This window comes from Saccopteryx bilineata, chromosome 6, assembly GCF_036850765.1.
Source record: "Saccopteryx bilineata isolate mSacBil1 chromosome 6, mSacBil1_pri_phased_curated, whole genome shotgun sequence".
Lineage (NCBI taxonomy): Eukaryota > Metazoa > Chordata > Mammalia > Chiroptera > Emballonuridae > Saccopteryx > Saccopteryx bilineata.
The window spans coordinates 195,041,134-195,068,938 of NC_089495.1; the positions used below are offsets into that span (position 1 = coordinate 195,041,134).

At 52.2% G+C, this 27,805-nt stretch overlaps 2 protein-coding genes across 7 annotated transcripts; one reads left to right on the top strand and one right to left on the bottom strand.

Annotated features, from left to right (window-relative positions):
* Window positions 1–3,479: 3,479 nt before the first annotated feature.
* Window positions 3,480–17,195, bottom strand: RBPJL (recombination signal binding protein for immunoglobulin kappa J region like). Of its 5 annotated transcripts, XM_066234888.1 has the most exons (15): window positions 17,077–17,195; window positions 15,833–15,941; window positions 14,426–14,551; window positions 13,336–13,406; window positions 13,059–13,174; window positions 12,632–12,806; window positions 10,648–10,785; window positions 10,124–10,233; window positions 9,698–9,850; window positions 7,725–7,880; window positions 7,490–7,593; window positions 7,292–7,379; window positions 6,965–7,167; window positions 4,379–5,814; window positions 3,481–4,144 (listed from the first exon to the last, which is right to left on the bottom strand). In XM_066234888.1, exons 1-13 carry the CDS (start codon window positions 17,096–17,098, stop codon window positions 6,991–6,993), a joined length of 1,545 nt encoding a protein of 514 aa, XP_066090985.1. In that variant the 5' UTR covers window positions 17,099–17,195; the 3' UTR covers window positions 3,481–4,144; window positions 4,379–5,814; window positions 6,965–6,990. The 5 variants fall into 5 exon arrangements, with proteins under 5 accessions (XP_066090986.1, XP_066090985.1, XP_066090984.1 ...); XM_066234887.1 differs by having other exon boundaries at window positions 4,379–7,167; XM_066234886.1 differs by having other exon boundaries at window positions 4,379–7,379.
* On the top strand, window positions 15,787–27,207 carry MATN4 (matrilin 4). 2 transcript variants are annotated; one of them, XM_066234884.1, is made up of 10 exons: window positions 15,787–15,909; window positions 18,091–18,204; window positions 18,936–19,505; window positions 20,390–20,512; window positions 23,219–23,341; window positions 23,433–23,555; window positions 25,561–25,974; window positions 26,069–26,221; window positions 26,687–26,793; window positions 26,876–27,207. In XM_066234884.1, exons 2-10 carry the CDS (start codon window positions 18,126–18,128, stop codon window positions 26,933–26,935), a joined length of 1,752 nt encoding a protein of 583 aa, XP_066090981.1. In that variant the 5' UTR covers window positions 15,787–15,909; window positions 18,091–18,125; the 3' UTR covers window positions 26,936–27,207. The 2 variants fall into 2 exon arrangements, with proteins under 2 accessions (XP_066090981.1, XP_066090982.1); XM_066234885.1 differs by lacking the exon at window positions 15,787–15,909 and adding an exon at window positions 17,350–17,491.
* Window positions 27,208–27,805: the final 598 nt, after the last annotated feature.

A 27,805-nucleotide genomic window follows, 5' to 3' on the forward strand; every position in this document is an offset into this window, starting at 1 on the left:
AAGCCCTTGCATGTGTTCAATCTGTGATGTCCAAAAATTTTAAAAACCAAAATTCGATTCCTCAGATGCTCTAGCCACATTTTCCAAGGGCTCAATAGCCACACGTGGCTGGGGGCTATTCCATTGGACAGTGCAAACGGAAAACACTTCCGGGTCGTAGGAATTCTGGTACGGCTGTGTGAGGCGGTATCAGACCTCTGGGTTTGGATAGCAGCTCTCACTAGCTGTTTACCTTGTGCTCCAACAGCCGATGGGGAATAGGTCAGAGCCTGGTGCCATGCAGTTAGTGCTTGTCAAGTGGCCTCTATTGTAATCATCTATTGTCATCGTAGAGGCCACCTTTCAGCTAAGGTGTTAGCTCCAGAAGGTCCCGGCTGTGTAGAATTACCCCTGAACTCAGGGGCTTATGATGGTATAAATATCTTACATAGTTTCCGTGGGCCAGGAATTTGGGAGCAGCTTAGCTAGGTGGTTCTGGGGTCTCATGAAGTTGTATTTGAAATGTTGACCAGGGCTGTGGCCAGCTGAAAGTTTGACCTGGCTGGAGGGGCCACTTCCAAGATGGACCTTGAATGTCTGGCAAGTTGGTTCTGGCAGTTGGCAGAATGCCACAGTTCCACCCCCTGTAGACCCCCACACTGAGGCACAGAGAGATTAAGTGTCCTCATGACACAGGGATGGCTTTTCCCATAGAATGATCCAAGAGAGCCAGGTGGAAGCCACATGCCTTTAATGACCAATCCTTAGCAGTCACACTCTGTCCCTTCCACAATGTCCTATAGGTCATACAGGTTGGTCCTCATTGTGAGAGGGGACAGCAGAAGGGTAGGGGGTAAGGGTCATTAGAAGCCATGTGAAGGGCTGGTGACTGTAGCCCCACTGCTGGTCAACTCTCAACAGAGTTTCATTTATCTGGAGTGCTCTCCGAGTGGAACTTGGTATGATACTGTTTCTGAGAACTTGGGCAGGGAATGCAAAGTGGATTTTGGACAATATCAGGTCATTTTATTTCATGATCCTACCAATTTTCTGAGGCTACAGAAGCACTAACCCCTTCATGGGGCAATGCCTTCATGTGGCCTGCAGGCCAAATAGATGTTCCCTTGCCAATAGTTTGAGAGTTGTCAACAGAGTGGAATAAGGATAATTCTAAGATGAGATGGCCTCCAAGATTTCTGCCTCCTGGTGTCTATAGTCTGTATGTTCCTGCCCCTGGGTGTGGGCAGGACCTGCCAATGTGATGGATGTCACTCCCATGATTAGGCTCCACTAGATAGCAGAGGGGAACGTATTTTTCAGATGTAATGAAGGTTCCCAACTAGTTGATTTCTGAGTTAGCAAAGAGGGAGATTATCCTGGGTGGGCCAGACTTAATCAGTTGAAAGCCCTTCAAAGAGGGTCTGGAACCTTCCTGATAAGAGCAGTGCTCTCCTGTTGACTTTGAAGAAGTGGGTTGCCATGAGTTCTACAGCTATAAGGAAATAAGTTTCACCAACACCTGTGGGAGCTCAGAAGAGGACCCTGTCTGTGTCTCAGAGATTGCACCCCTGGCTGCAACCCTTAATTACAGCCTTGGGCGACTCTGAGCAGAAGACTCAGCTAAGCTGTGTTGGGACACCTGACCCACAGAAACTGTGGGACACTAAATGTATGTTGTTTTAACCTGCTACGTTTGTTGTAATTTGTTAAGCAACATAGAAAGCTAACACAGAAGGTCACTTACTGCCTCTGGACCATCAATGTCCCCATCTGTTAAATGGAGAGGGTGCACAATATTTGGATTATCTCTAAAAGTGCTTCTGGAGTAACAATGACAGCAGCTAGCCCATATCTAGTGGTAACTGCGGGCCTGGCCCTGTTGAAAGTCCTTTACATATATTAATAATTTTATTCCCCATGACATCTAATGATACAAATACTATTATCCCCATTGACAGATGGGGAAACTGAGGCACAGAGAGATTAAGTGACTTGAACTTGCCAAGCTCACCCAGTTAGTACATATCACGTTGACTCCAACAGTCACCAGATCTGCAGTCCTTTTTTAAGGTGACCCCTCTGAAAATATACATGAGTAATTAGTGTGAGAAGAGTATATATGCACCGGGACAAACCCAGGCTACCCCTCCCCAGGGTAAGGTGCTAAAGATGCACTTTCAGACCCCAGCCGGGGTTGGGGACGAGGTTTTGAATCAGTACAGACTTGAGGATGAGCTTGGCAAAGTGGTCGCCACTTCAACACTTTATAACCAAAGTGAGTCCATAGAACTCAGTCATATTGACATAACATTTAATTTTGAATAAATATAACACGGTCTACAGCCATACCACCCAGAACGCACCCGATCTCATCTGAATAAATGTAACACAAGTTAAATAATAACAGGATACTGTTAAACAGAAAAAGAGAACTTGGTCACAAGGTTGTGCCTTTCCCCAGGACTTTGCCTGATCCTCCTGTCCCCGCCCCTGCCCCTGGTGGCAAGTGGCCAGCTCTGGCAGGTGTTTACTGCTTCCCTACTGAATGATTACTGTGCTGCCCCTGCCCCGCCTGCCTTTGTCTCTTGGGTCAGAATGGAGCCAAGCCTGACTGCGAGGCCTTTATTGGCTTATCCGTGCACAATGTATTAGATATTGTGCTATTGGTTTCAAGCCCCCTAAAGCCACTTCCTCTTTCCTTTGCCATCTTCATGGTCTATGCCCTGAGCAGTCCACATCCTCCCCAGGGAGGAAGGTATCTGAGAGTTTCACCCACACTGTGTTATGAGTTCCTCTCTGAGGAAACCCAACTTGAACAGGGGAGGGAGAGAGAGACCCAAAAGTCCATGCTTAAACTAGCTTGTTCATGGTGGAGTTTCAGGCAGCATGAGAGCTGGTCGATTGGGACATTTTAGAACAGAGATTTGGACCTTGTGCCCACTATGTGTCCCGTTGCCTGCTCCCCGTCCCTTATAACATGACACTCTACCTACACATAGCAACAAAAAGACCAGTATTAAATACTATTAGGCAGTGGTGAGATTCAAATAATTTAAAAAAAAAAATAGAGACTGAGAGAGTGTGAGAGAGGGACAAATAGGGACAGATAGACAGACTGGAAGGGAGAGAGATAAGAAGCATCAATTCTTTGTTGCAGCTCCTTAGTTGTTTGTTGATTGTTTTCTCATATGTGCCTTGATGGGGAGGGGGGTAAGGGGGGGCTCCAGCAGAGCAAGATACCCCTTGCTCAAGCCAGTGACCTTGGGCTCAAGCCAGCGACCATGGGGTCACATCTATGATCCCATGCTCAAACCAGTGACCCCGCGCTTAAGCTAGTGAGCCCATGCTCAAGCCTGAGCTCGAGGTTTTGAACCTGGGTCCTCTGCATCCCATCCAATGTTCTATCTACTGCGCCACCGCCTGGTCAGGTAGGGAGTCAAATAATTTTTTTAAAAAGTTATTTATTTATTTATTCATTTTAGAGAGGAGAGGGAGAGACAAAGAGAGAGAGAGAGAGAGAGAGAGGGGTGGGGAGGAGCTGGAAGCATCAACTCCCATATGTGCCTTGACCAGGCAAGCCCAGGGTTTTGAACCAGCGACCTCAGCATTTCCAGGTCGACGCTTTATCCACTGCGCCACCATAGGTCAGGCGGGAGTCAAATAATTTAACAACCGGTTCTCTGCCCTAATGAGTTTAGTATAAAAAAAAAGATATACCAAAAGGTGGTTTATTATTTAATGCATTTAATATTTAACTAAGAACAATAAAAGAGGTACACAAAACTAGATTATAAGAGTTTTAAAATATTAATGAAAAAATATTAAATAATACTTGACAAAAATCAATAAAACTTATTTATTTCCATATTGCTTCTTGATTGGGGTCCTCACTTGCAATTTTCACCTATAAACAGAATAAATATGACTACAGACGCTTAGAATACGCTGTTGCACAGATGAATGTTAAAAAAGAGTAAGGAATGTAACTTTGTGATTTCCACATTGGGCGGCTGCCCAGGCACCCACCTTAGAGAGAACCTTGCTTACAAGTGCCATTTTAATAACCAGTTCGCTGAACTCAACAAAAAATTAGGTACCGGTTGTACTGAACCGGTGCGAACTGGCTGACTCCCACCACTGCTATTAGGTAGGGAATTAAAAGAACCTCAGAGCCTGACCTGTGGTGGCGCAGTGGATAAAGCGTCGACCTGGAAATGCTGAGGTCGCTGGTTCAAAACCCTGGGCTTGCCTGGTCAAGGCACATATGGGAGTTGATGCTTCCAGCTCCTTCCCCCCTTCTCTCTCTCTGTCTCTCTCTCTGTGTCTGTCTCTCCCTCTCCTCTCTAAAATGAATAAATAAAAATAAAAATAAAATAAAATAATAAATAAATAAAAGAACCTCAGAGACCGAGACTTTAGCATCAGGAGTATAGGATTCAAATCAGACTCTGCGCTCAACCTGCTCTCAGGGCTTCATGAGCCTTTGCTCTCAGAGCCTCAGTTTCCCCATCTGTAAAAATGAGGAGGAAATGTGGATGAGAGGAATGATTTTTCAACCCTGGAAGGTTCTGATTCTGAGATCTTGAAAAAGTGGAGATTATCTTGAAGGACCCTAACAGTTTAACTATAGGGAAAATTCAATTCTTAGGAAGGAAACAGTGCCACCTGCTGGTTTCACTCTGCACTTGCAAATCTCCAAATATGCCAATGCAATGCAATGCAATTTGGTCTTTATTGAGCCCCAGCTCAATGTTCAAGCATTGTAACGCACCCTCCAGGATATGCCCCAGTGAGCTCCTTTTCACTTGAAGCTCACAGTCCAGAGAGGACACTTGAAATTTACATAAAGCGCTTTGGGAAGTGACACGGTCCCAGTGAGGTTTTCCACGGTGTGCACAGCCTGAAGCCAGGGTGCACACAGTCAGCCTGGTGCTTAGCAGGGCCCTGTCTTGATTTCACGCTGTTGCGGTCTTGGAAGTCTAAATAATTTTGGCACAAGGAGCTATGCATTTTATTTTTGCCCGAGGCCCCACAAATTATGTCGCTGGTCCGACCTTGGGGAAATCTTAGAGGAATGACATCTGAGCTGCATTTGGAGAACAGAGCAGCAGTGGAGGGAGAGGGAAGGAGGAAGCTTATTTTAGTGTGGAAGGAGAGGTGGTCAGGTCTTAGGCCTCGGAGACTGGGTGCTGTGGGGAAGGAGAGAGAAGATCAGGGCCCATTGGCAGGAGTGGGGCAGGGAGCGGAGTTTGATGGTCCAGGAACTCAGGGTTGGGGCTGGGAGGATCTCCAAAGATAGTCCAGGAGCTGGAACACAGAAGAAAGGCCAGGGCTGGAGCTCTGAGGACACAGGCTTCCAGGTGGGTAGGTTAGTGGGCCCGGGGTCCGAGGGTGCTCCGAGGGGAGTGCAGAAGACAGAGCTGCATGGCTGGGCCCAGGATTTCACTTAGGTTCTCGGCTTCTGACACTCCTGCCAGGTGCAGTGGCAGAGGAAGTCCTTGAGGGCAGGGCTGGATGGGCCCTTGAGCCCCAACTTCCTGTGTGGTGTGCTGTGAAAGTCCTCTTAGCCTCCTTATGAGTGGCTTCCTGCTTCAACGTCATCACAGCGATGAGATCAGGCTCTCCTGAGGTGTGCACTCATGTCAGGGACATTTCCCAGTCAACTTGTGCCCTGCGTTCCTTGGCCAGGACTTGGTCTCAGGGGCCACGAGGGGCTTTGAACAAGCTTCTTCTTCCCTGTCACAGTTCAGCCTGCTGATGGGAACTTGGGGAAGTCTGAAAAACAAACCTCTTGGGAAATGCTGGCATCTTCTTTCTCACGGGACTTTCCATGTTCTGGGGGAGGAGTTTGTAGAAAATAAGCCCCCTCTCAGAGTTCAAGGAAGGTGGGAGTGGTGAGAGCCCTGAACCAACATTTCAAACCGGTTCTCCCTATTTGGCCTCACCAGGGGCTGGTACAGGTAGCTGGCGCCACGGGATTTGTGTCCCTGGGTCCAGCAGCCTGAGCCAGGACCCTGCCTGCTTCTTCTGCAGGGTGTGCAGTTTGAGCAGAAATGGATTGTAACTTGGTCCCCAGGATCCAGACAGAGAAGCTTCTCTCTTGGCTGGGTCACTGCCCCATTGATTCCAGGAGTTCTGCCCAAAATTGTCCTGGGAATTTTTATTCTGTGTCCCGTGTTTGCCTGTGGGCCTGGGGTACATCTTTGGGGTCGGGGAATGGCTAGTAAGGTAACTCTTCAACAGAGCCCACAGATGGCCCCCACAGCAGGGACAGGGGTCAGGGATGCTAGCTTCTTCTCTAGAAAGAGCCCAAAGGGTAGGCGCTCCACTCCCACACACCTTCCTCTGTGTGTGTGAGGGGGGTGGGGGAAGTACACAGGCATCTCTCACCGTGCACAGGGGACTCGTACAGATTAGACTCCGCCTTGGATTGAGGGTGTTGCTGGGGGGATGCCTGCCCCTCAGCACTGCATCCTACTGGGCCTTCGAGAGAAGTGCCAGCGTGGACAGTTAGGATGGTAAACCTTCTCACTGTCCCAGGCACCTGCCCAGCCACTAAAGATGTGACCAAGGGAGCAAACACAGGCAAGGTGCCTGGCTTCAGCCACAAGGAGTACAAGGAAGGGCAGGTCTTTGTGTTCAGGGTAGAATTCTGTGCTCCAGGTGGCACCCAGTGCTCTACGTGGCACTTGGCAGGCACTCCAGGACAGATCTAGTACTCTGACCAGGACCCCGTGCTCCAGGGCCTGGAGTCCATGCCCGGGGTGTGAAACTATGTGAGACAGAGACAGAGAGGGACAAAGATGGAGCGATGGCCACCCAAACAGCAATCTACAAAGTACCTGGGGAGACAGACTGAGATACTTTGATTTAGAGAGTGGAACAGAGACAAAGGCAGGGAGAGCCCGCACTGGTGACTGGACGCAAAGACAGCATCATTCAGACCGCGTCTTCCTAGACGTCAAAGGAGGAGCCAGTGACTCACGTGAGACCCGCAGGGCCAGGTTTCGATTACGAGATCCTGCTGCTGCTGCTCTGATTGGGCCTTCCCTTCCGTCCGCAGCAAAGGGCAGGGCAGGGCCTAGGACCTGGGAGGCCCCGGGCGCGCCTACGTCTGGATGAACAGGTGGAAGTTGGTGCGCGTGAACTCGTGGTGGATGCTCTCCAGGAGCGCGTCGGCGTCGGAGTCTGCGGCGGCGGGGGCGGCGGGCTGAAGCGGGCCGGGGGGGCCTGGCCGCGCGCTGTACTCGGGGGTGTAGGTGAAGGAGAAGGCGCTGGGGTAGAAGAGACCGTCGGGGCGCACCAGGCTCACCGCCACTGTGATGGGGGTGCGCAGCCAGCGCCAGTCGCTGCCAAAGGCGGCTACGTCGGGCACCACGCACACCAGGGACCGCGGGCTCCTGACCAGTGGGGGCATGGCGGTTAGGGCTACAGTGACATCAGTTAGCGCTGATGACGACCACCCTCCTCCCTGTTCCCGAGGACTCAAGGAAGACTCTCCCACCTATACCTGTACATAGTTTCGGCCTCCACGTCCCCGAACCACACCTTGAGCCCCGCATGGAAGTTCTCACCGTGGAGTTCCAGCGTGGCCACGTCACCCCCGCCACTCAGCTGGGAAAGGGTGGGAACACCACGTGGTGCGGGAGAAGGGGGTGGCCCACGGCCTGCTGCCCTCCCTCCCTGGCCCCTCCCCCCACCCAGAGCGGTCAGGCCGCGATTCCCCCCCCAGCGCTGGGGTTCACCTCGAGGGTGCTGATCAGGGGCACCGGGGTGACGGGCTCTCGCGTACACGCCAGGCTGGCGCCGAAGGAGAACTCCACCGATTCGGTGCCGATGATGGTCCAACAAGAGCTGTCGTTGAGCAACACCCTGTTCGCCTCCTTGGGGCAGGGAGAGGCCTGCGAGGACACCCGAGGGGAGGGGCGGAAGCTTCGGACGGTGGCCCAGGGCCGCGGAGCCCAGGAGGCTCCGGTTTCAGCCGCAGGTTCTGCTGTTCACCTGCCCCATAAGCTTGGACAGGACCCCTCAGTTCTCTCAGAGTTAAATAAGTTCGCTGGACCAGCTGGCTTCTAAAGGTCTGTTTTGTTAGGACTCTACAATTCTATTTTTAACACTGCATGCAATTCTGTGCCCTAACATTCTACAATTCTAAAATTCTTTGGGAGAGAATATTGCTCAATAATGTTATTTTCCACACATTATAATTTCATCCCTTAACATTCTGTGATCATCTTTTGGGGGGGGGGAAGGAGTATTACTTAATAATAATAATAATAATAATTTCTCACAGTCTACAATTCTATGACTTAAGAGTCTATGATTCAGATAGTCTTTGCTTAATAATACTCAATACTATTACTTTTTATTATTTTTTAAAAGATTTTATTTATTGATTTTCAGAGAGAGAATCGGGGGAAAGGGGGGAGGAACAGGAAGCATCAACTCATAGTAGTTGCTTCTTTAAAGAAATATTTTATTTATTGATTTTTTAGAGAGAGAGGAGTGAGAGAGAGAGAGAGAGAGAGAGAAGGGGGAGGAGCAGGAAGCATCAACTCCCATATGTGCCTTGACCAGACAAGCTTGAGGTTTCGAACCGGCGACCTCAGTGTTCCAGGTCGACGCTTTATCCACTGCGCCACCACAGGTCAGGCAGTAGTTGCTTCTTGTATGTGCCTTGACCGGGCAAGCCCAGGGTTTCAAACAGGAGACCTCAGCGTTCCAGGCTGACACTTTATCTCAAGGGTCCCCAAACTTTTTACACAGGGGGCCAGTTCACTGTCCCTCAGACCACTGGAGGGCCGGACTATAAAAAAACTATGAACAGCCTGACCAGGTGGTGGCACAGTGGATAGAGCGTCGAACTGGGATGCGGAAGGACCCAGGTTCGAGACCCCGAGGTCGCCAGCTTGAGCGCGGGCTCATCTGGCTTGAGCAAAGAGCTCACCAGCTTGGACCCAAGGTCGCTGGCTCCAGCAGGGGGTTACTCGGTCTGCTGAAGGCCCACAGTCAAGGCACATGTGAGAAAGCAATCAATGAACAACTAAGAAGTCGCAACACGCAACAAGAAACTGATGATTGATGCTTCTCATCTCTCTCTCTGTTCCTGTCTGTCTGTCCCTGTCTATCTCTGCCTCTGTAAAAAAAAAAAAAAAAAAAAAAAAAAAAAAAAAAAACTATGAACAAATCCCTATGCACACTGCACATATTTTATTTTAAAGTAAAAAAACAAAACGGGCACAAATACAATATTTAAAATAAAGAACAAGTAAATTTAAATCAACAAACTGACCAGTATTTCAATGGGAACTATGCTCCTCTCACTGACCACCAATGAAAGCGGTGCCCCTTCCGGAAGTGCGGTGGGGGCCGGATAAATGGCCTCAGGGGGCCGCATGCGGCCCGCGGGCCGTAGTTTGGGGACCCCTGCTTTATCTATTGCGCCACCACAGGTCGGGCACTTATTATTATTTTTGTTTACGTACTACAATTTTATATCCCAACAGTCTATGACTCTAATATTCTTTGGAAAGGAGAATTGCTCAGTAATATTATTTCTATTTTTCTCTACAGTCTCTGATTCAGTCCCTGTAGTCTGAGATTCTAACATTCCCTGGGAGGCAGTATAGCTCATTCGGACTAGGATGGTCTTGCATTCTGTGGTTCTCTGCATTCTGGGTTTCTAAGATGCTCGATGCTGATCATCTCTATTTCTCACCTGGAACTGCACCACCTTCTCTGTGGCAAGACATAAGTAGGTGCCACCTCCTCCAGGAGGGCCACCGGGAAACTGGAGCGCACACTTGTGCAGCTGGGAAATGGGCTCATCCACATCGAGGAGTGCACACTGTTTGGCTACTTTGCGGATGATCTACAACAGAAGGGTGGCAGGAAGTGTGGTGGCAAGGTGACTGGGTGGCCAAAGGCTGTCCTCCCAGACAGCTTTCTGCTACTCTAATAGCCATGTGGGCACTGGCAGATCCCCCCATGCCAGCCCTTGCCCCCCCCCATCCAGCCCCACAAAGCACTGAGTATCCTGGGAGGAGAGCTGAATGAGTATCTTCATGCCTTGGGCCCACAGCCTCAGCCCTGCCCATGTGGGTCAGACCTTGTGCATGGATCTGGGGGCCCGCCCTCCCCATACCATCGGAGGTAGCGTGATGCCCGTAACAGTGCAGATGAGCTGCACCAGGGAGCCATAGCGGACGTAGCCCTCTCGAGGTGGGAAGTCCCCCTGGGAAGAGTGGTCATCAGCTGGGGTAAAAGGAAGGAAGGAAGAAAGAAGGGTTTCAGGGGGCTCCAAGCTTCTGCCCCAAACCCTGCCCTTGTTTCTGATTCTACCCCATTCACACATGGGTCTTGGGAATAGAGCTGTCATGTGGCAGGACAGCTAAGGCTAGAGGCTCTCATCTGGGAGGGGTCACTTGCGGCCGTCTTCGCAAATGTTCCCCCCACCCACCCGCCAGGGGCTTAGATGAGGGACCAGCTGGACGCTGGAGTCAGCAGAGCTTAGATCAGTCAGTCACCCACTCACTGGGACCTTTGGCAAGTCTTTGCGTTTCAAAGGCTCAATTCCAAGGGTGGAGTTTACCTGCCTTGAGGCGTTTTGTTGAGGATTAAATAAACTCATGATTGTGAAGTGCCCAACCCTGGGATACTGCTGATTACCCAGGTGGAGCGTGAAGGCAGCCCACTGGCGTGCGCTGGCCACAAAGGCCCCGTCCTCCACGGAGAGGTAGCGCGTGGAGACCGTCTGGGAGCGTAGGCGGTTGAAGAGGGAGACCTTGGAGCCCGAGGATATGCACACTGTGAGGGGGGGTGGAATCAGGGCCCTGGCGTGCTTGGTCCCTTAGACCTGCCAGACACATCTGAGTCTCTGTCCCCCAAGCCAGTCTGAACCAGACACCCAGTGGCCTGGGCACATTGGGCACTCATAGTTCACAGTTATTTATCACACACCTGTCCTAGTCCTGCCTCTGCACTTGCGCCTTTCCCTTTTGCTGCCTGGGCACCCTCCAGTTCAATAAACAGAATTATCAGGTATTCACTAGGTGTCTACGTTGTGACAGGCACTGTGCTGGATGCTGGGCATCAAAGGGTGAATTAGACCCAGCCTTGCTGGGGGCAGTGCAGAGTCTCAGAGAGGAGACAGGGGCATAAATATAAAACTTCAGTCTGATGTGGTAAGAACCGGTTTACGGAGGGCTTCCTGGAGGAGGTTATACTCAGCTGGGGAGCATGAAGTAGGTAGGATTGATTGCTTGGGGGTGGGGGGAGCTGCATAAGCAGACCATCCGGTGTGAAACAGCAGTACATGCTTCTGGGGCTCGAACTCGATGTCTTCCAGCCTGTTACACAGGCAGAGCTGGTTTTGTTTTCTGATTGGATTTTGAGCACTTGGGGATGAAGCATTGGGTCATTTTCTTCTCTCTCCTCACAGTGCTAGGCACACTGTAGGTGCTCAATTCATACTTAGCCCAAGTTCCCAGCCATCGTATATCAGGTACTGTTTTAAATGCTTTATAGATAGTAGTTCATTTGAGCCTCTCAAAAACCCTCTGAGCTAGATAATATTATCTCTACTTAGGAAAGCAATTTGCTGGAGATCACTCGGCTAGCGAAGGGTAGAGCCAGGATTCAAAGCCAGGCCACCTGCTGCAGGGTCTACACTACACCACTCACTCCTCCCTGGCCCTTTGCCGACACCAAAGGTCAGCCAGAGCCCTGCCTGGATCTGAGACAGTCTTCAGGGTTTTCAACAGACAGGAAGTTAGTATGTATGGGGCAGGGCTTAGAGCTGGGCTCCGGAGTCACATGGACCCAAATCCCAATCCTGGCTGGGCCACTTCCTAACTGGACAATCTTAGGCAAGTTACCTAGAATATACTCAGCCCGGTGTTTCTCACATGAATGGATGAATCTACAATAAATGTAGATTCCAAATCTACAACATGGGAACAGTGACAGTACCTACCTCACAAGGACACCATGAGCATCACATAGGACAATGCATGTAACGTGTTCCAGGAAGGCCAACCCTTCCTTCTCCTCCTCCCTCCCACCTCCCAGCAAGGGCAGTAGTGGTGGTGTCACTGTTATTCAGGCCTTTTCCCCTTTATATTCTCAAGTCCTCCAGCCCTGGGATCTGTCACTTGGCACCCCGGACAGTACTTATCTCAAACTGTCTCTTTGATCTCCTATGCATGTCTCTCTTTCCCGCTAGACTGTGCGTTCTTCCAGAATAGACACTTGCCCTTATTTATGGAATGCAGCACATAGCACAGAGCCAGGCGTAGAGCAGGCCCTGAATAGATATTTTTAACTGAATTTCCTCTTTTTATTGTCATTTTCAATCTCTAGTTCAGCACCTGCTGGCTGTTTGAGGAACCCCGAACTACACCCCCCACACACACACACACTCGTTTGTTATCTGTCCCCTCCCCACTCTGCCCTTGTTTCTCACTTCTCATTCCCAAACCTAAACTGCATCCGCTCATCCAGACCCCGCCCCTCTCGGCTCAGACTCCACCTCTTCCACTCTGACCCCACCCCTGCAAGCCAGGTCTCTCCCTCTCCCAAAAATCGCGTCCCTGAGACTAGACGGCACCTCCCCGCCCTACTCTGTGATCCAGCCCAGCCCCGCCCCGCTCACGGTCGGTGTTTTTCAGTGACTGCTTCTTCTGCGAGGGCTTTGAGATGACCTTGATGAGGCGGCTGTGGAAGGTGCCCAGCTCCCGGCCCCCTCGGAGCACTAGCCGCAGCACCAGCCGAAAGTGCTTCCTCTTGTCTGCGTCTGAGATATACAGGGTCTTGGCGCAACCGAATTCCTACGGGATTCACCGGGATGGGGTCGGCTCATCTCAGCCGTCTGCCTCGGGATGAACCGACCTCCCCCAGTTATCTGACGTCCGCCCTGTCGGACACGACACGAAGAGGCATGGCCCAAACCCGTGGGCGCACCCTCCATGCAGAACCTCGGTCTCCGGCTTGGCTTCTGCAGGGGAGTAAATGAGCCCTCCTTCCCATCGAAGAGGCAAAGGTGGGAGCAGGACTCAGGACCCCCTCCCATGCATTCTCACCCTGGAGTCGGGCTGCTCCTCGAAATTCAATTTCTGTGTCTCGGAGGCGCTACCGGACGCGCCATCCAGTCCCATGTAACCGCAGACAGTGGGCCCCGTCTCCCCTGCCTGGTGGGCTGGAAAGGGACGCCAGTGGGCTCCGGAAGGACTCCGGAAGACTCAGGGGCCAGGCAAGCCTAGTTTTTGCCGCCAGAGGGCGCAGACAGACTGCCCGCTCCTAGTCCCTACAGCGTGGTCCCCTTACCAAACAGGGCGACCAGACCTGGAGCCTCCTCACCTTGGCCCTGCACTGGCTTCATCCTCCAGCCGGGACCTGCGAGGTAGACACACGGCGGGGGACAGAAGAACCTGCGGAGAAATGTGAGCGCTGGACTCATGTATATGTACCAGCTCAACTGGATGTAGGTATCTCAAAGTTAACAGGGACCGTAAAGAATTCTCCTCCGCCATTTCCACCACCCTCCCCAGTCTTCTCCATGACTGTGAACCCCATTAACATCCAAACCTTTGATCACGCCCCTCATTCAACCATCAGTACGTCCTGTCCACTCCACCTTTAAAACATATCCAGATACCCACTGGCTTCTTACTACCTCTACCTTTTTATTTGTATTGATAAAACCATGTGTCAGTCATACTAATTATATTCTTCAAGTCCTCCAATGGTTTGAATTCAAAGTCATCACGTGATCTGGCCTTTGCTTACCCTCCAGCTTCATTTTCTACCACCCCTCCCCCCTTCTCAAACTGCAGCCACTCTAATTTCTTTTGTACTTTGATGGGCCGAGTTGGTACAGTCTCAGGGTCTGTACATGTTCTGTTTCTCCTAAATGGAACATGTCTCCCCAAGATTTTCTCCTCTCTGGCTCTATTTTCACATTCAAATCTCAGTTCAGCTGTTTCCTTGACCTTTCTAGCTGAAGTAGCCCCTCTTCCACTTCTATCACAGTGCAACAGTCTATTTCCTTCTAGCTTTCATCGGGGTCTTGTTCATTGAATGCAGAGAACTTTATTTCTCTCTTCTACACTAGAATGAAAATGCCACGAGACAGAAACTGTACTTGTCTTGTTCAGCTGTGTGCTCAGTGCTCAGCGATGCCCCCAAAGCCTGGCACATGACAAGCACTCAGTTATTAGTTGCTGAATGAAACTGAATTAATGGGTGAATGAGTGAATGAATGGGGATTGTAGATTCCCAGGGAGGTTCTGCTAAGACCAAAATGGAGACTATCAGTCTGAGGGAAAAGGCCCATGATCGGCCAATAGCTGAGCCCCGAGTCCTCTCCAGGTTCCAAAAGACACTAACCTCCTAGGAGTGCATAGGGCTGAATGCTTAGTGACTTGGGCAGGGCGGCTGAGGCACCTACCTCTTCTCATTTCCATATGATTTCTGGGCCACCTTGGCATGCAGGATCCGCACCGTCTGCTCGCACTGCTGCTGCAGGCATCTGCGCACGCCTTCCCTCAGCACTGTGGTGCGCTCCGGGGATGACCTGGAGGCCCGCAGCAGGGAGCGTCAAAGGGTGAGGTAGCATGGAACTCGAAGCGGGTAGATTGAATGAAATGAAGTTCTAGGTGGTGCCCCCTCGCGGTCATAGCGAGGAAGTGTTAGGTAAGGGAGTAGAAGCGTGCAGTGGTGGGCTAAAATATTTAGGCTGCGCGGTGTTCAATGAGGCTTGCCCGGAGTGAGGCTTGCACCGAGCCCACCGGGGACCACCCAGGCGCCACTCTGCGGGTCTGGCTCCACGCCCGTTGTAGCCTGGAACATTGGGGCGAGGCCCCAGCGGCACAAAGGCCTCGCTTGTGTTGGCCTTGGGATGGAGGCACAGTACGTGAGCACACATGGCTTTCCCTGCACCCGCAGAGGACCCACCCAGGGAAGTCTTGATGCCAGGAGGGAAGAGTCTTTACTGGACCCACGGGCAGGGTGCTCTCTTGCCTGCCGGCAGATGCCTGCAAACATGGAAGGGCCCTGAAACCGCGTCCCCAGAATGCTGGGGCACGCGGGGGCGGGAGGATTCCAGTTTTTCCGTGGTCAAAGGAACACTCCCTCCCCTCTTCCTCCCAAGAACAGGGGCCTCTTACTGTCTCCGCTTTACTTCCCTTAATCATAGGGCCTCCCTCAGCCTTGTAAAGTGGTCCAGGCAGAGCCTCGGGGCCTGATGGCTTCTCAGCCTGGGAGTTTGGATGGGTGAGGGTGGGTGGGTCCAAGACTTAAGCAATTGCCGAGGACAGGTAAAGGAGTCCGTGGTGGCAGAGATCTGAAGGGCCACCAGGTGGGGTCCGGGAGAGCCACGAACCCTGAGGCTGCCCTTCTGAACCCTTTACCCTCTTCGCAGGACCAGTGTCGGGGGCTTCTCCTCACTTCTGGAGTGGGCAACGGAGGGCAAAAGCCGGACCGCGCCCTCGGAAGCGGGCCAGGCCGACGGCGGCCCAGCTAGGCCCCGCTCCGCCCCTTGGGGCTCTCCTCGGGGAAGTGTCTCGGAGGCCTCCAACGCGTTCCGGCTGCGGGAAGGTAGCCGCCCAGCCTCCCGCGGTACCGAATTCCGGCTCCGCAGCCCGCCTCGGCGGCGGCTCCGTGGGCGGCTGGAGCGGGGGCACCGCTCTGGCCCCGCCCCGGCCCTCGGCGGACCGGGGATCGCTCTGCCAGTGGGAGGGGTCGCAGCCCGCGCTCCCCCTCCCCACCCGCCAGTCCGGGTTAAATGCGGCCGCCGCCTCCGCTAGCTCCAGCTGCCTGGCAGTCCCCACCTCGGGCACGCTGCCCGTGCCGTTACCTGTTCCAGCTGCCCGGGAGGCTCCGCCCGTCGGCTCCGCTCTGCGGCCGCGCCTCCGAGTTGTCCAGCAGGTTCAGGTGAGTCAAAGGGCCTGGGGGCACTGAGGGGTCTGCGGGGGGGGGCAGGCAGCCAGCCTATGGTGCCCGCATTTAAACTGCAGGACCTTTTCCCACTTCTGTGTGGTCCTTTCCAAGCTGAGTCCTCACTAGCAAGCCCACCGACAAGGGGAGGGGACGTTTTCCCTAATCTCCTCCCTCTAGGAACCCCCAGGAACATTCTCAAGGTGTTCTCTCTTCAAGCAACTCTTGAGGAATCATTTACAGAACTGTCCTCCCTCTTTCCCCACCCGAAAGGCATTTCCAAATCTTTCATTTTAACACAGGATTGATTAACCCCTCCAAGAAGCTCTGGGTCCTAGCCTCAGCCTGTCACCCAGTTGCTGTGTGACTTTGAGTGGGACACTACCCTCTCTGGACCCAGTGTAGAAAGAGGGGGTTGGAACGGTGATGAACTTTGAGGCAGACGCTATTTTGACTTTCTAGGGTTTCCTGGGTACAGGTGGGGGTGCCAGGCAAGATGTTTGCTCAGGACAATCAAGATTTGGGGTCCTGGAGGCTTTTGAACGTAGGAAAGGATGAGAGGTGGCAAAGGCCCCTTTTGCCTTTACCCCCGTGCTCCCCGGGGGTCCTGGCCTCAGCTATGGCCCAAGCTAGGGAAAGCATTCCACACCCTCCCACCTCCAGCAGCTGGCACATCTGGCTTAGTCACCCTCCCATGACAGACTCTGCCAGAAGGATTTTTGTTCCTCTAGCAGGCCTGAAAGGCGAAGGCAGAGAGGCTCCGGATGGGAAGGCCTCCTAGAGTGAGGGGCAGGATCCCGGCCTAGCTCAGAATAGGCCCATTCACGGAATTGGGGGGAGGGGAAAGGGCTGCGGTTGGGTTAGGGGCGGCTGGCTCCCTCTATTAAGAGACAGCAATAGAAAAATGGCTAACGGAGCTTCAGCAGGGGGAACGGAGGCGGGGGGTAGAGAGCAGAGCGAGTGAATGAAAGGAGAAGAGGTTCAGTGTCTCCTAGGCGCCAGGTTGCCGGCAACTCAGAAGGCAGAAGAGGAGCAAGGAGTCCCAGATTTCTTTGCAGCTCAGCAGGCCGCCTTCTTGGGCCTCACTTTTCCCATCCGTACAATGGGAGTCTTTTATGATACTCAAGGGGCGTCGTCAAGGGCCTCAGGAAGGTGAGCGCTCACCTGCTGCCCCCACAGGGTCCATGGCCGCCTTCCGAGGCCCCCTGCCGCTCACTCACAGCTCTCTGGGTGTATATAGCGCTGTTGTCCTCCGAACCCTGCGCACTCTAGCTCCTGGGCTCTCATGCCGGATATATCCTGCCAGGGCCTTATCTCAAGGCCCGGGGGTTCCCGGCCGCTGTTTGCTCTGGGCAGGGCACCTGCTGGGCAGATGTGGACTTCCCACGGCCACCTAGCCAACGTAGCCAGACCCGGAAAGGCGCCCCCTGGAGGCTTCTCTTAAGAGCTGGCAGGAAGTGGAGGCGCCAAACCTCGAGTTCAAGGGCATGGTGGATTTTGGCCAACGCAGTGCCCGCCTTCTACCCTTTCAACCCAGCGAAAGGGCGCGCGGCCTTCCCCTGAAACGTGAGGTTGCGCGGTGCGTGTCTGGATACGTGTGTATGCGTGAGTGTGTGAAGGACAGCCACACAGAGACGCCTTGTATAGGGAGGGGAAGAGGCACCGAGGTGGGGAATGGCTTCCTTTTGCAGAGGTTTTCTTCCGCGGGAGACGAGGGCGTGGAACACGTAGGCTTGTCCTCGGAATCCGCGAGGCATAGGATTGTACCCTAGCGTAGTCACTTCTTGTCGCGAGAATTTGGGTACCAGAGATTACTAGTTTTTTTGTGCCTGTTCCCTAATCTGTACAATGAAAACAATAGCAGGCTGGGTCTCATAACTGTTGAGACGATTAAATGCCACAATGCATGAGAAGCGTTTAACATTGTGCCCGGCATTTAGGAAAGGCTTAAAAAAATTTTTGTATATTTTTATCGACTTCTATTTATTTACAAAGCAGAATTCCTTATGTTTCCCAGCAATCTAGCTGTCATAAAAATTATTATGAAAATATCCATAAAAGTAGAGAAATTACGGTAGTAAAATAAATCCACAATCTTCCTGTGCCTCCAAGTGCCTATCACCCAGAATGGGAGTTCTGCAAATGCTATTATGTTGCTATTTCCCTTCCTCCTTGCAGGCTCTGTCACCTCTGTTCTCTGTCCCCCAAGTGCCATGAGGCGCCTGCCATGCTCACCACTGCCCATGTTGCTGCTCCTTCTCCAGTCCTGGGAAACCCAGCTCCAGTTCGAAGGTGAGCTCGGGCCCAGCTCTCGCTAGCTAGCGAGGGGAGAGGAACAAAAGCAGGTTTTCTTTCTGCAGCCAGTTAGGCCTGCTGGGGAGAGAAGAACATGAGCTTTGGAACCCTGGGGGCTGGGTTCGAATTCACTGTTTCACTTCAGTCTCCTCACCTGCAGGGCGTGGCTTAGAGGTAACAAAACTGGGCTCATGCAGAATGCCCATTTGGTGTTAAAGTTTTGAAAATTAACTGAAAAATCGGGAGATTTCACATAAAATCCTGATTGGGGATTTCTCTGGAAAAATCCGAGGATTTGCTAACAAGGTTCACATGTCTGCGCGGCAATATTTGGCTGGAGCTGCCCAGTTTAGGAGGAATACGGGCTCCCTGGGTGTCCACCATCCTACCCCACCAGTTCACTCATCTATGTTGCCTGTCTGGCCCCTGTAGGCATTTAAGCTTGTGACATTCTCTCTCCCTCTTCCAAAAGGATAATACCTCCTCAGAATAGCCCCCAGAGCTGTAGGATAGAGAATTGGTGAAACCTCCTAGCCCAAGCCTCCAAAAAATGCTGGGCGAATGAATGTATCTAATTTCCATTTGCTACGCTAATTTTGTGTGGGCGTTTTTATGCAGAGATAGTACCATTCCGCTCTGGGTTTCCCAGGGGAACTCCTCAGCGACAGCGACGGTGACGGCGACGACGCTTTGCTGACCTAGGAAAGTATTTCCTAATCTCCTTGCAGGTCCCAGGTGCCGTACTGGGCCCCTGGATTTGGTGTTTGTGATTGACAGCTCGCGCAGCGTGCGCCCCTTCGAGTTCGAGACCATGCGGCAGTTCCTGGTGGGCCTCCTCCGCAGCCTGGACGTGGGGCCCAACGCCACGCGCGTCGGCGTGATCCAGTATTCGAGTCAAGTGCAGAGTGTTTTCAGGCTTGGCGCCTTCTCCCGCCGCGAGGATATGGAGCGCGCCATCCGCGCTTTGGTGCCGCTGGCGCAGGGCACCATGACCGGGCTGGCGATCCAGTACGCCATGAACGTGGCCTTCAGCGTGGCCGAAGGGGCGCGTCCGCTGGAGGCGCGCGTGCCGCGAGTCGCTGTCATCGTGACCGACGGGCGGCCCCAGGATAGGGTGGCAGAGGTGGCGGCGCAGGCGCGCGCCCGCGGCATCGAGATCTATGCGGTGGGGGTGCAGCGCGCCGACGTGGGCTCCCTGCGCGCCATGGCGTCGCCCCCACTGGACGAGCACGTCTTCCTGGTTGAATCTTTCGACCTTATCCAGGAGTTTGGCCTGCAGTTCCAGGGCCGGCTGTGTGGTGAGTTAGGGGAGCGAGGCTCGAACTGCCTATCAGCGGTTCTCAACCTGTGGGTCGCGACCCCGGCGGGGTCGAACGACCAAAACACAGGGGTCGCCTAAAACCATCGGAAATACATATTTTATTTAAAAATGTATTGTATAATAAATATGTATTTCGGATGGCTTTAGGCGACCCCTGTGTTTGAGAACCGCTGGCCTAGATTCTTATTTCCATCTCAGTAACTCCCACCCCAATCCCAAGTGGTCCCGCCCACTCCGGCTTTAGCCCCGCCCACCAGGTAGATTTGTAGCTCAGGCCTAATGCATGCCGTGTCACATGCCAGCTTTGCCAATTTTTGTTTAGGCTTCGCCCACCAGGAGCAACATTTGGCGTAACCCCCTACTAGGATGAGCTCTGGTTTACCACACGCCCCACGTTTAATGTCACTCCAACACCGCCCCTCAACACAAGAAGCACCATTCCTCAAAGCTGAGCAACCACCCACTCCCACGTCCCGCCCACACGGGCAAGGCCACACTTGCTTGCATTTTAGCTCCTCCCACAAAGCTACAGGATCTGTTTTAGTCCATCTGGAGTTACTCTGCCCACCTTAAATCAGCACCTCTCCACCTCTCTACTTACCCCTGCCCTATCCCACTGACACGTCTAGTCCGCCCCTCCAATGCTCCCCCCCACCCCCGTCTTCTGAGCCTATTCACAGGAGCTGTTCAGGCGCTGTTCTTTCCCGAAGCCGTCCCAGCTGGATTGGCCCTTTTCAAACGACTCATCCCACCAGAAGCCATACTTGATCATGGTTCCTGCCTTTGACTCTATCCAGCTGTCTCTTGTTAGAAGGTTCTGCCCATCTGTCCCTTGTTGATTCTCCTGTTGTGTGTCCTCAGGAAAGGACCTGTGTGCTGATGGGAGACACGGCTGCCAGCACCAATGTGTCAGCTCCCCTGGCGTGTTCCACTGTGCCTGCAATCCTGGCTACCAGCTAGCGGCAGATAACAAGAGCTGTTTGGGTGAGAGCTACTCCTGCCCTGCAATCCTACTGCTCCCGAGCCTTCTGTGGCTCCCCATTGCCCCAGCATCAGCCCAAAGGGTCTGGAAAAGCCTTTGGAACTAAAGTCCAGCTCCCTCACTTTACAGGTCTAAGAAAGGGAAGGTATGCCTGGAGTCACACAAGTTCTTGATGGGACCAGAGCTAGAAACCTTGACCTCACACTTGTGTTCTTTCCAAAGTTTTTTATCCACTCCTCCAGGCTCGTCTCCTACCTGGTTCCAATATACCTCCCAAACTTGTTTGTGTCCTTACATCTTTACAGTTTCTGTAACTTAGACATTGTTGGGGTCTCCTAAGGTCTTCATACACAACCACCCCACCTTGTCGTATGTGCTGTTATTTATGCTTCTGCATCTCAGCTCATTCTTGGCTGCTCACCTGGGCTCTCTTGATGCTCCTCTCTGTACCTGCAAATCATTCAAGGCCTGGTTCTTCATTTTTGCCTTCTGGAAATCCATGGCACACAAGACCTTACTTATACAATCATGACTGGACTTTCTTTTTGTGCGTGTGTGTGTGTGACAGAGACAGAGAGAAACAGAGAGAGGGACAGATAGGTACAGACAGGAAGGGAGAGAGATGAGAAGCATCAATTCTTCGTTGCAGCACCTTAGTTGCTCATTGATTGCTTTCTCATATGTGTCTTGACCAGGAGGCTACAGCAGACTGAGTGACCCCTTGCTCAAGCCAGTGACCTTGGGCTCAAGCTGGTGAGCTTTGCTCAAACCATATGAGCCTGTGCTCAAGCCGGTGACCTCGGGGTTTCGAACCTGGGTCCTCTGTGTCCCAGTTTGATGCTCTATCCACTGTACCACCGCCTGGTCAGGCTGGACTTTCTTTCTTATGTGTATGTGTGTCCACTCCTTTGATCTTAACGGCAACTACCCTGTACTAAGTGGTATCAGACACTGTGCTTGGAGCATTGAATACGTCACCTCTCAACCTCACAAGAGCCTGGAAAATAAGGTCGTGTGATCTCCATTACCCAGGTGTACCTGGGGTCTTCCTGTTTCTAGAACTTAGGCAAAACTGGCTTGAAGCTCCATGTGATGACCCATGAACATCCCAATCCCTTCCCCAAGATCGCTGGGAATTTCCCAAATGCTTGCACCCGGTGGTCTCCTCTCTGAACTCCTAAATTCAGTCAACTTAAGGCTCCTCTCTCAGTTTCACAACCCCACACATACTGTCCTTGTTTCATGTGTATAAATCAGCCTCCTCCACTTGTGCCTTCAAGGGCATGTGTGTGTATATGTATGTGTGGGCATATGTTCATTTAACTAAAGATGGGGTGGACAGAGGTGTGAATTACAGCTACATAGAGTCAAATATACACACACACAAAGGAAACATCCATTTTTAAATAATCGAATATTAGGCACCCGTGACCCTGAAATCCCTCAGTTACCCTCCTGCAAGGGATTGTTTCCTGGCACCTCAATCCAGTCACTTATCTTCATGCCACTTGTCTTATTCCCTTTCTTTTTCTCTCAACTCCCATCTGTTTTCTAAAAACCCTAAAATACTGCTTTTTTTTAATGCAGTTTAATCCACCTCTCTCCAGCCCATATATCCCTGTGCAGCACTAAGCCGTCTTTGTGCATCTAAACCATCAAGATACTCAACAGGGCAACAGCCCACGCTCCTCAGAAGAAAGTTGTAAATAGCAATTGTCCCCTTCCATTATATGCCCATTTTGCAGATGGGAAAGTGGAGGCTCAGACAGGTGACGTGGCAGAGTCTGGTCCTCCTCTATTAGTCAGTGAGCATCTTCAACAACTTTGGATTGGGTCCCATCTTCTACAACTTTGGATTCTTGATCTCGTTCCTGGTTTCGTAAGGGGTACTCTGGGATGCATCTGGGGCTTGAGTTGGGAGGGCCAGCTGGCCCAGAGGAAGGAGGCCTTATGCATACAGAAATCACAGATGTGCCTGACCAGGCAGTGGCTCAGTGGATAGAGCGTCGGACTGGGATGCGGAAGACCCAGGTTCGAGACCCCGAGGTCGCCAGCTTGAACGCAGACTCATCTGGTTTGAGCAAAAGCTCACCAGCTTGACCCAAGGTCACTGGATGGAGCAAGGGGTTACTCAGTCTGCTGAAGGACCGCGGTCAAGACACATATGAGAAAGCAATTAATGAACAACTAAGGTGTCCTAACAAAAAACTGATGATTGATGCTTCTCATCTCTCTTCGTTCCTGTCTGTCTGTCCCTATGTATCACTCTGTCTATGTAAAAACAAAAAAACAAACAAAAAAAACCCCAGTCCTACTACCTGATATAAAATACAAATGTTAAAAAAAAAAATGAAGAAGAAATAACAGATGCCTGGGTACCACTCCAGGCTAATTAAGTCAGGATCTTTGGGAATTGAGGTTCAGTTTTTTAAAACTGTGCTGTCAGGGCTGAGAGGTGCAGCCCCAAGGTTTATGCTGGTCTCCCCTCATCCTTAGTCATTGACCTGTGCACTGAAGGGACTCATGGCTGTCAGCACCACTGTGTCAGCTTCCCACGTTCCTATTTCTGTCACTGCTGAGCTGGCTTTGTACTGCAGCAGGACCGGAGGAGATGCAGGGGTCAGCTAGCCCTCCACTAGCACCCTGGACTGAGGTCTCTGATGGCTCCAATCAGAAGTGACATCTTGCTGCCTCTTCCTTCCCACCAGTCATTGACCACTGCAGCTTTGGGAACCACAGCTGCCAGCACGAGTGTGTTAGCACCCTTGGTGGGCCCCGGTGCCGCTGCAGAGATGGCCACGACCTGCTGCCTGATGGGAGGAGCTGTCAAGGTGAGGAGGGGTCTCCTGCATTGTGCAGAGGGGCGAGGGTCTTAGCTGGTTGAATCCACCCTGACTTATCCTGACCTGTTTCTTCTTTAAGCCCGGGACCTTTGCAATGGTGTAGACCATGGGTGTGAGTTCCAGTGCGTGAGTGAGGGCCTCACCTACCGCTGCCTGTGCCCTGAAGGGCGCCAACTCCAGGCAGATGGCAAGAGCTGCAACCGTGAGTTATGTGTGGGAGGGGATTCTGTCTGTCCCACCGCCCACATTTTGAGCATCCTTGACTCTGCCCTTGCTGTGGTCTGGTGTGAATATGTGGGTATGATGTGAATGTGTGGGTGTGGTGTGAATGTGTGGGTGTGGTGTGCATGTGTGAGTGTGGGTGGTGGTGGGGGGGCTGGAGGGTGTGCCATGCCCTGTCTCCATCTCTTTCCCTTCAATTCTCTACTGTTTCCAACGTTAATTTCCATGATACATATTTGATCACATTCCTCCCTTGCTCAAAAGCCATTCTGTGGCTCACCAGTGCTTACAGAATAAAGATCAAACACCTTGCGCCTGAGTTTTTCAAATGGTGGGTAATGAAATAAAATTAGGGGGTTACAACCAGCATTAAAATGAAAGAGAGAGAGAAACAGTGTTTACAACATGTAGAAAGACTAAGTATTGTTTCATGAAACTTAATTTTAATTATATGTGAGCATATGTGATACTACATCATGATGTTTTGTTTTTTCTGCTTTGGGGTTTTTTTTGTTTTGTTTTGTTTTGGTTTTTACTGTGGATTGTGGTCAGATTTTTTTTTTTTCAGAGACAGAGAGAGAGAGAGAGGGATAGATAGGGACAGACAGGAACAGAGAGAGAGATGAGAAGCATCAATCATTAGTTTTTCATTGTGACACCTTAGATGTTCATTGATTACTTTCTCATATGTGCCTTCAGCAGACCAAGTAACCCCTTGCTCGAGCCAGTGACCTTGGGTCCAAGCTGGTGAGTTTTTGCTCAAACCAGATGAGCCCATGCTCAAGCTGGCGACCTCGGGGTCTCGAACCTGGGTTTTCTGCATCCCAGTTCGACGCTCTATCCACTGCGCCACTGCCTGGTCAGGCGTGGTCAGATTTTTGAAACCACCACCTTAGCTCATCGCAGTCTAGCTTTAGCCAGCCCCAAGCCTGTCACCTGCCACACTTGAACGTTTCAGCCGTACTGGCCTGCCCATTCCCAAATGTGTTGAGAGCTCCCATGCCTCTGCACATCCTGCTTCCACCATCTAGATTCTAGAATATCCCTTCCTGCCTTGGGGAACTCCTACTCATCCTTGAAGATCAAGTCAGATGTCACCACCCTCATACTGTATAGCCTTCCTCACCAACTCCAGGAAGAACAAATTATTTTTGCCTTGAGCTCTCTGCATGACCCTCTATACTAGCAACTGCCTTAACTATAAGATATGGCATGTCTGACTGTTCTGCTCCACCCTGATTCCCTTATGGGTCAGGCTTATGCTGCATTTATTGTTGAACCCCCTTCAGGGCTAGCAAAGTCACTGGCTCAGCACGGGGGCATCAACATTGCAGAGTGGTTAGGAGCATGGCTTTGGGAGCTAGACAGACCTGGTTTCAAATCCTGACTCATCTATCACTGGCTACAGAATTCAGAGCAAAGCACTTGATCCCTCAGAACCTCAGGTTACAGAAAATGGGGATAATCCCCAAGGTTATTGGGAGGATTGAAAAAATATATACATAAAGTATCTATCCCAGTGCATGGCACATGGTAAGCTGTCAGATAATGTTTTTGTTTTTATTTAGTATTGTTAATATTTGTAAAGTGTTTAAAATTCTGTCTGATACATAGTAGATGATCAATAAATGGTAACTATTGTGGTTGTGGGTATTATTATTATTATATTATTATTATTATTAAAACGATGCTTTTAGTAGATTGCCTGGCTTGTTTTCAGCATTCAATAAATGGCAAAGGTTAAAATGATGCTGATAATAATAATAAAAATACATCATAAACCTGTATAATTTTGTTGACCAATGTCACCCTAATAAATTCAATGAAAAAAATACGTCGTGGCAGTGCCTGGCACAGGACAGCCTTCACACATGGTACTTGTTATATAATAAGTGTTGTGAATGAATGACCAAATAGATGGGTAGATGGCCGCTGCCAGCCAAGGTTCCGGTCCCTCCCTCCAAGTCCTTCTCCTCACTGCCTAGGGTGCCGGGAAGGCCACGTGGACCTGGTTCTGTTGGTTGATGGCTCCAAGAGCGTGCGCCCACAGAACTTCGAGCTGGTGAAGCGCTTTGTGAACCAGATTGTGGACTTCCTGGACGTGTCCCCCGAGGGCACGCGCGTGGGGCTGGTGCAGTTCTCCAGCCGAGTGCGCACGGAGTTCCCACTGGGCCGCTATGGCACCGCAGCCGAGGTGAAGCAGGCTGTCCTGGCCGTGGAGTACATGGAGCGCGGTACTATGACCGGGCTGGCGCTGCGCCACATGGTGGAGCACAGCTTCTCTGAGGCTCAGGGCGCGCGGCCCCGTGTCCTAAATGTGCCTCGCGTGGGCCTGGTCTTCACCGACGGCCGTTCCCAGGATGATATCTCAGTGTGGGCAGCGCGCGCCAAGGAGGAAGGTGGGCTTCCTGCGGGACGCACTGGCCTGGGATCAGATTAGACTCAGAGACGTGGCTTTCCTGCGGTCTAGAGCTCCCCCTGGGTCTCCTATAGGCATCGTCATGTACGCTGTGGGCGTGGGCAAGGCAGTGGAGGAGGAGCTGCGCGAGATCGCTTCGGAGCCAGCCGAGCTGCACGTGTCCTACTCCCCTGACTTCAACACCATGACGCACCTTCTGGAGAACCTCAAAGGCAGCATCTGTCCGGGTGAGCACAGTGGGCTCGGGACCCCTCCCCTCCCTCACTGCCCAGCCTCTGGTATCTCCTGGTACTGTTCACCCCCCACCCACTTCGTAGCGCTATCGCAGAGCATAGGCTCACTGGACAGAGCCTTGTTACTCAAAGCGTGGTCCGCAGACCCGCAGCAGGGCTGTAGCTTGTTAGAACTGCAGCATTTCCAGCTCTCTCCAGACCTAATGAATCAGATTTTGCATAAGACCTTCAGGACGTTCGTATGTATGTTCAAGCACTGAACTAGGCTACCTGTCCCCCAAATTAGTGGGTGTTCAAAACAATTTGGGTGAACTGTTATGTAGTTCTGTTTGAACCCAAAGCCCATACACTCAACCACAGGCTGGGTGGAAGTATATCAGAGGGCCTCGGCCAGTGCTGGCTGGTCCTCCTGCAGATTCTCATTCCCCCGACTCCCGACTCTCTGTGCCCGCCTGGCAGAGGAGGGCATCAGCGCGGGGACAGAGCTTCGGAGTCCCTGTGAATGCGAAAGCCTCGTGGAGTTCCAGGGCCGCACGCTGGAGGCGCTCGAGAGTCTTACTCAGAACCATATCCTTTGAGGATGGGATCCCCGGCTGGAGGGAAGGGGACGGGACCCCCGCGACGCCCAACGGCTTCCTTAACCTCTCACTCGCCCAGCTGACGGCGCGCCTGGAGGATCTGGAGAACCAGCTGGCCACCCAAATGTGAGCACCGCGGTGGCCAGTACCCGGGCAGGGGCGTGACCTGGAGGACTGTGCTCCCTCGTGCACCCTCGGGGTGCCGGGGCCGGGCTGAACCTGAGCCCCTCGGGCCCGGGCTGTCGAGGATCAGGGGCTCGCGGGCTCCCAGCCTGGATCGTGACTGACTGCGGGGGACAAGGGGGCACGTGCTTGTCTGCACGCCCTCGCCGCGTGCTCTTGTGCTCAGTTCTTTGTTAGATTTCTTTTTTTGTTTTCTTTAAAAAAAAAAAAAAAAATCTGGTTTCCATGGGGTCGGTTTGTGGGTCTTGCTGTGCCGCCAGGGGGAGGGGAGGCCAGACGGAGCGCGCTCCGGCGGCGCCCGGGCGGCGTCTCCTCGGAGAAAGGCGCATTGTGCGGGGGTCGGGCTGGGGGGCAGGAGACCGGGCACTGCTTCCCCCTCCTTGTTTATTCAGCTGAGAACAGACGGCTCCTTCTGCAGGCTGCGAGGAGGGAGGAGGGTCCACGGGAACCCTTGGGGTCTGCGAAGTCTGCGCCCCTTCATCCCCGCAGATGGAACACTTCGCTCTCTGGCCATGCTTATCTCACCATGCCCCCCCCCCCTGGCTGAAAAGCTGCTAGAACTGGGCGAGGAAGTTGGTGAGGAAGCGGGAGGCAGTAATTGAGCCCCGAGATGGACCGGGTGTGTGTGTGGGGTAGATAGGTGAGTTTCGCCTGGATTTTATCTCCCTCTTGCACTAGGTAGGAAGAGGAGAAGGTATCAGCCAGGACCTCTGGCAAGCAGGCCTCTGCCTGCACAGCCTGTGCCCCACGCTCCGTGCCTTCGCTCCCCAAAACGAAACAAAGCAAAACACCCTCTAAAACCAGCCCTCTGTGGTAA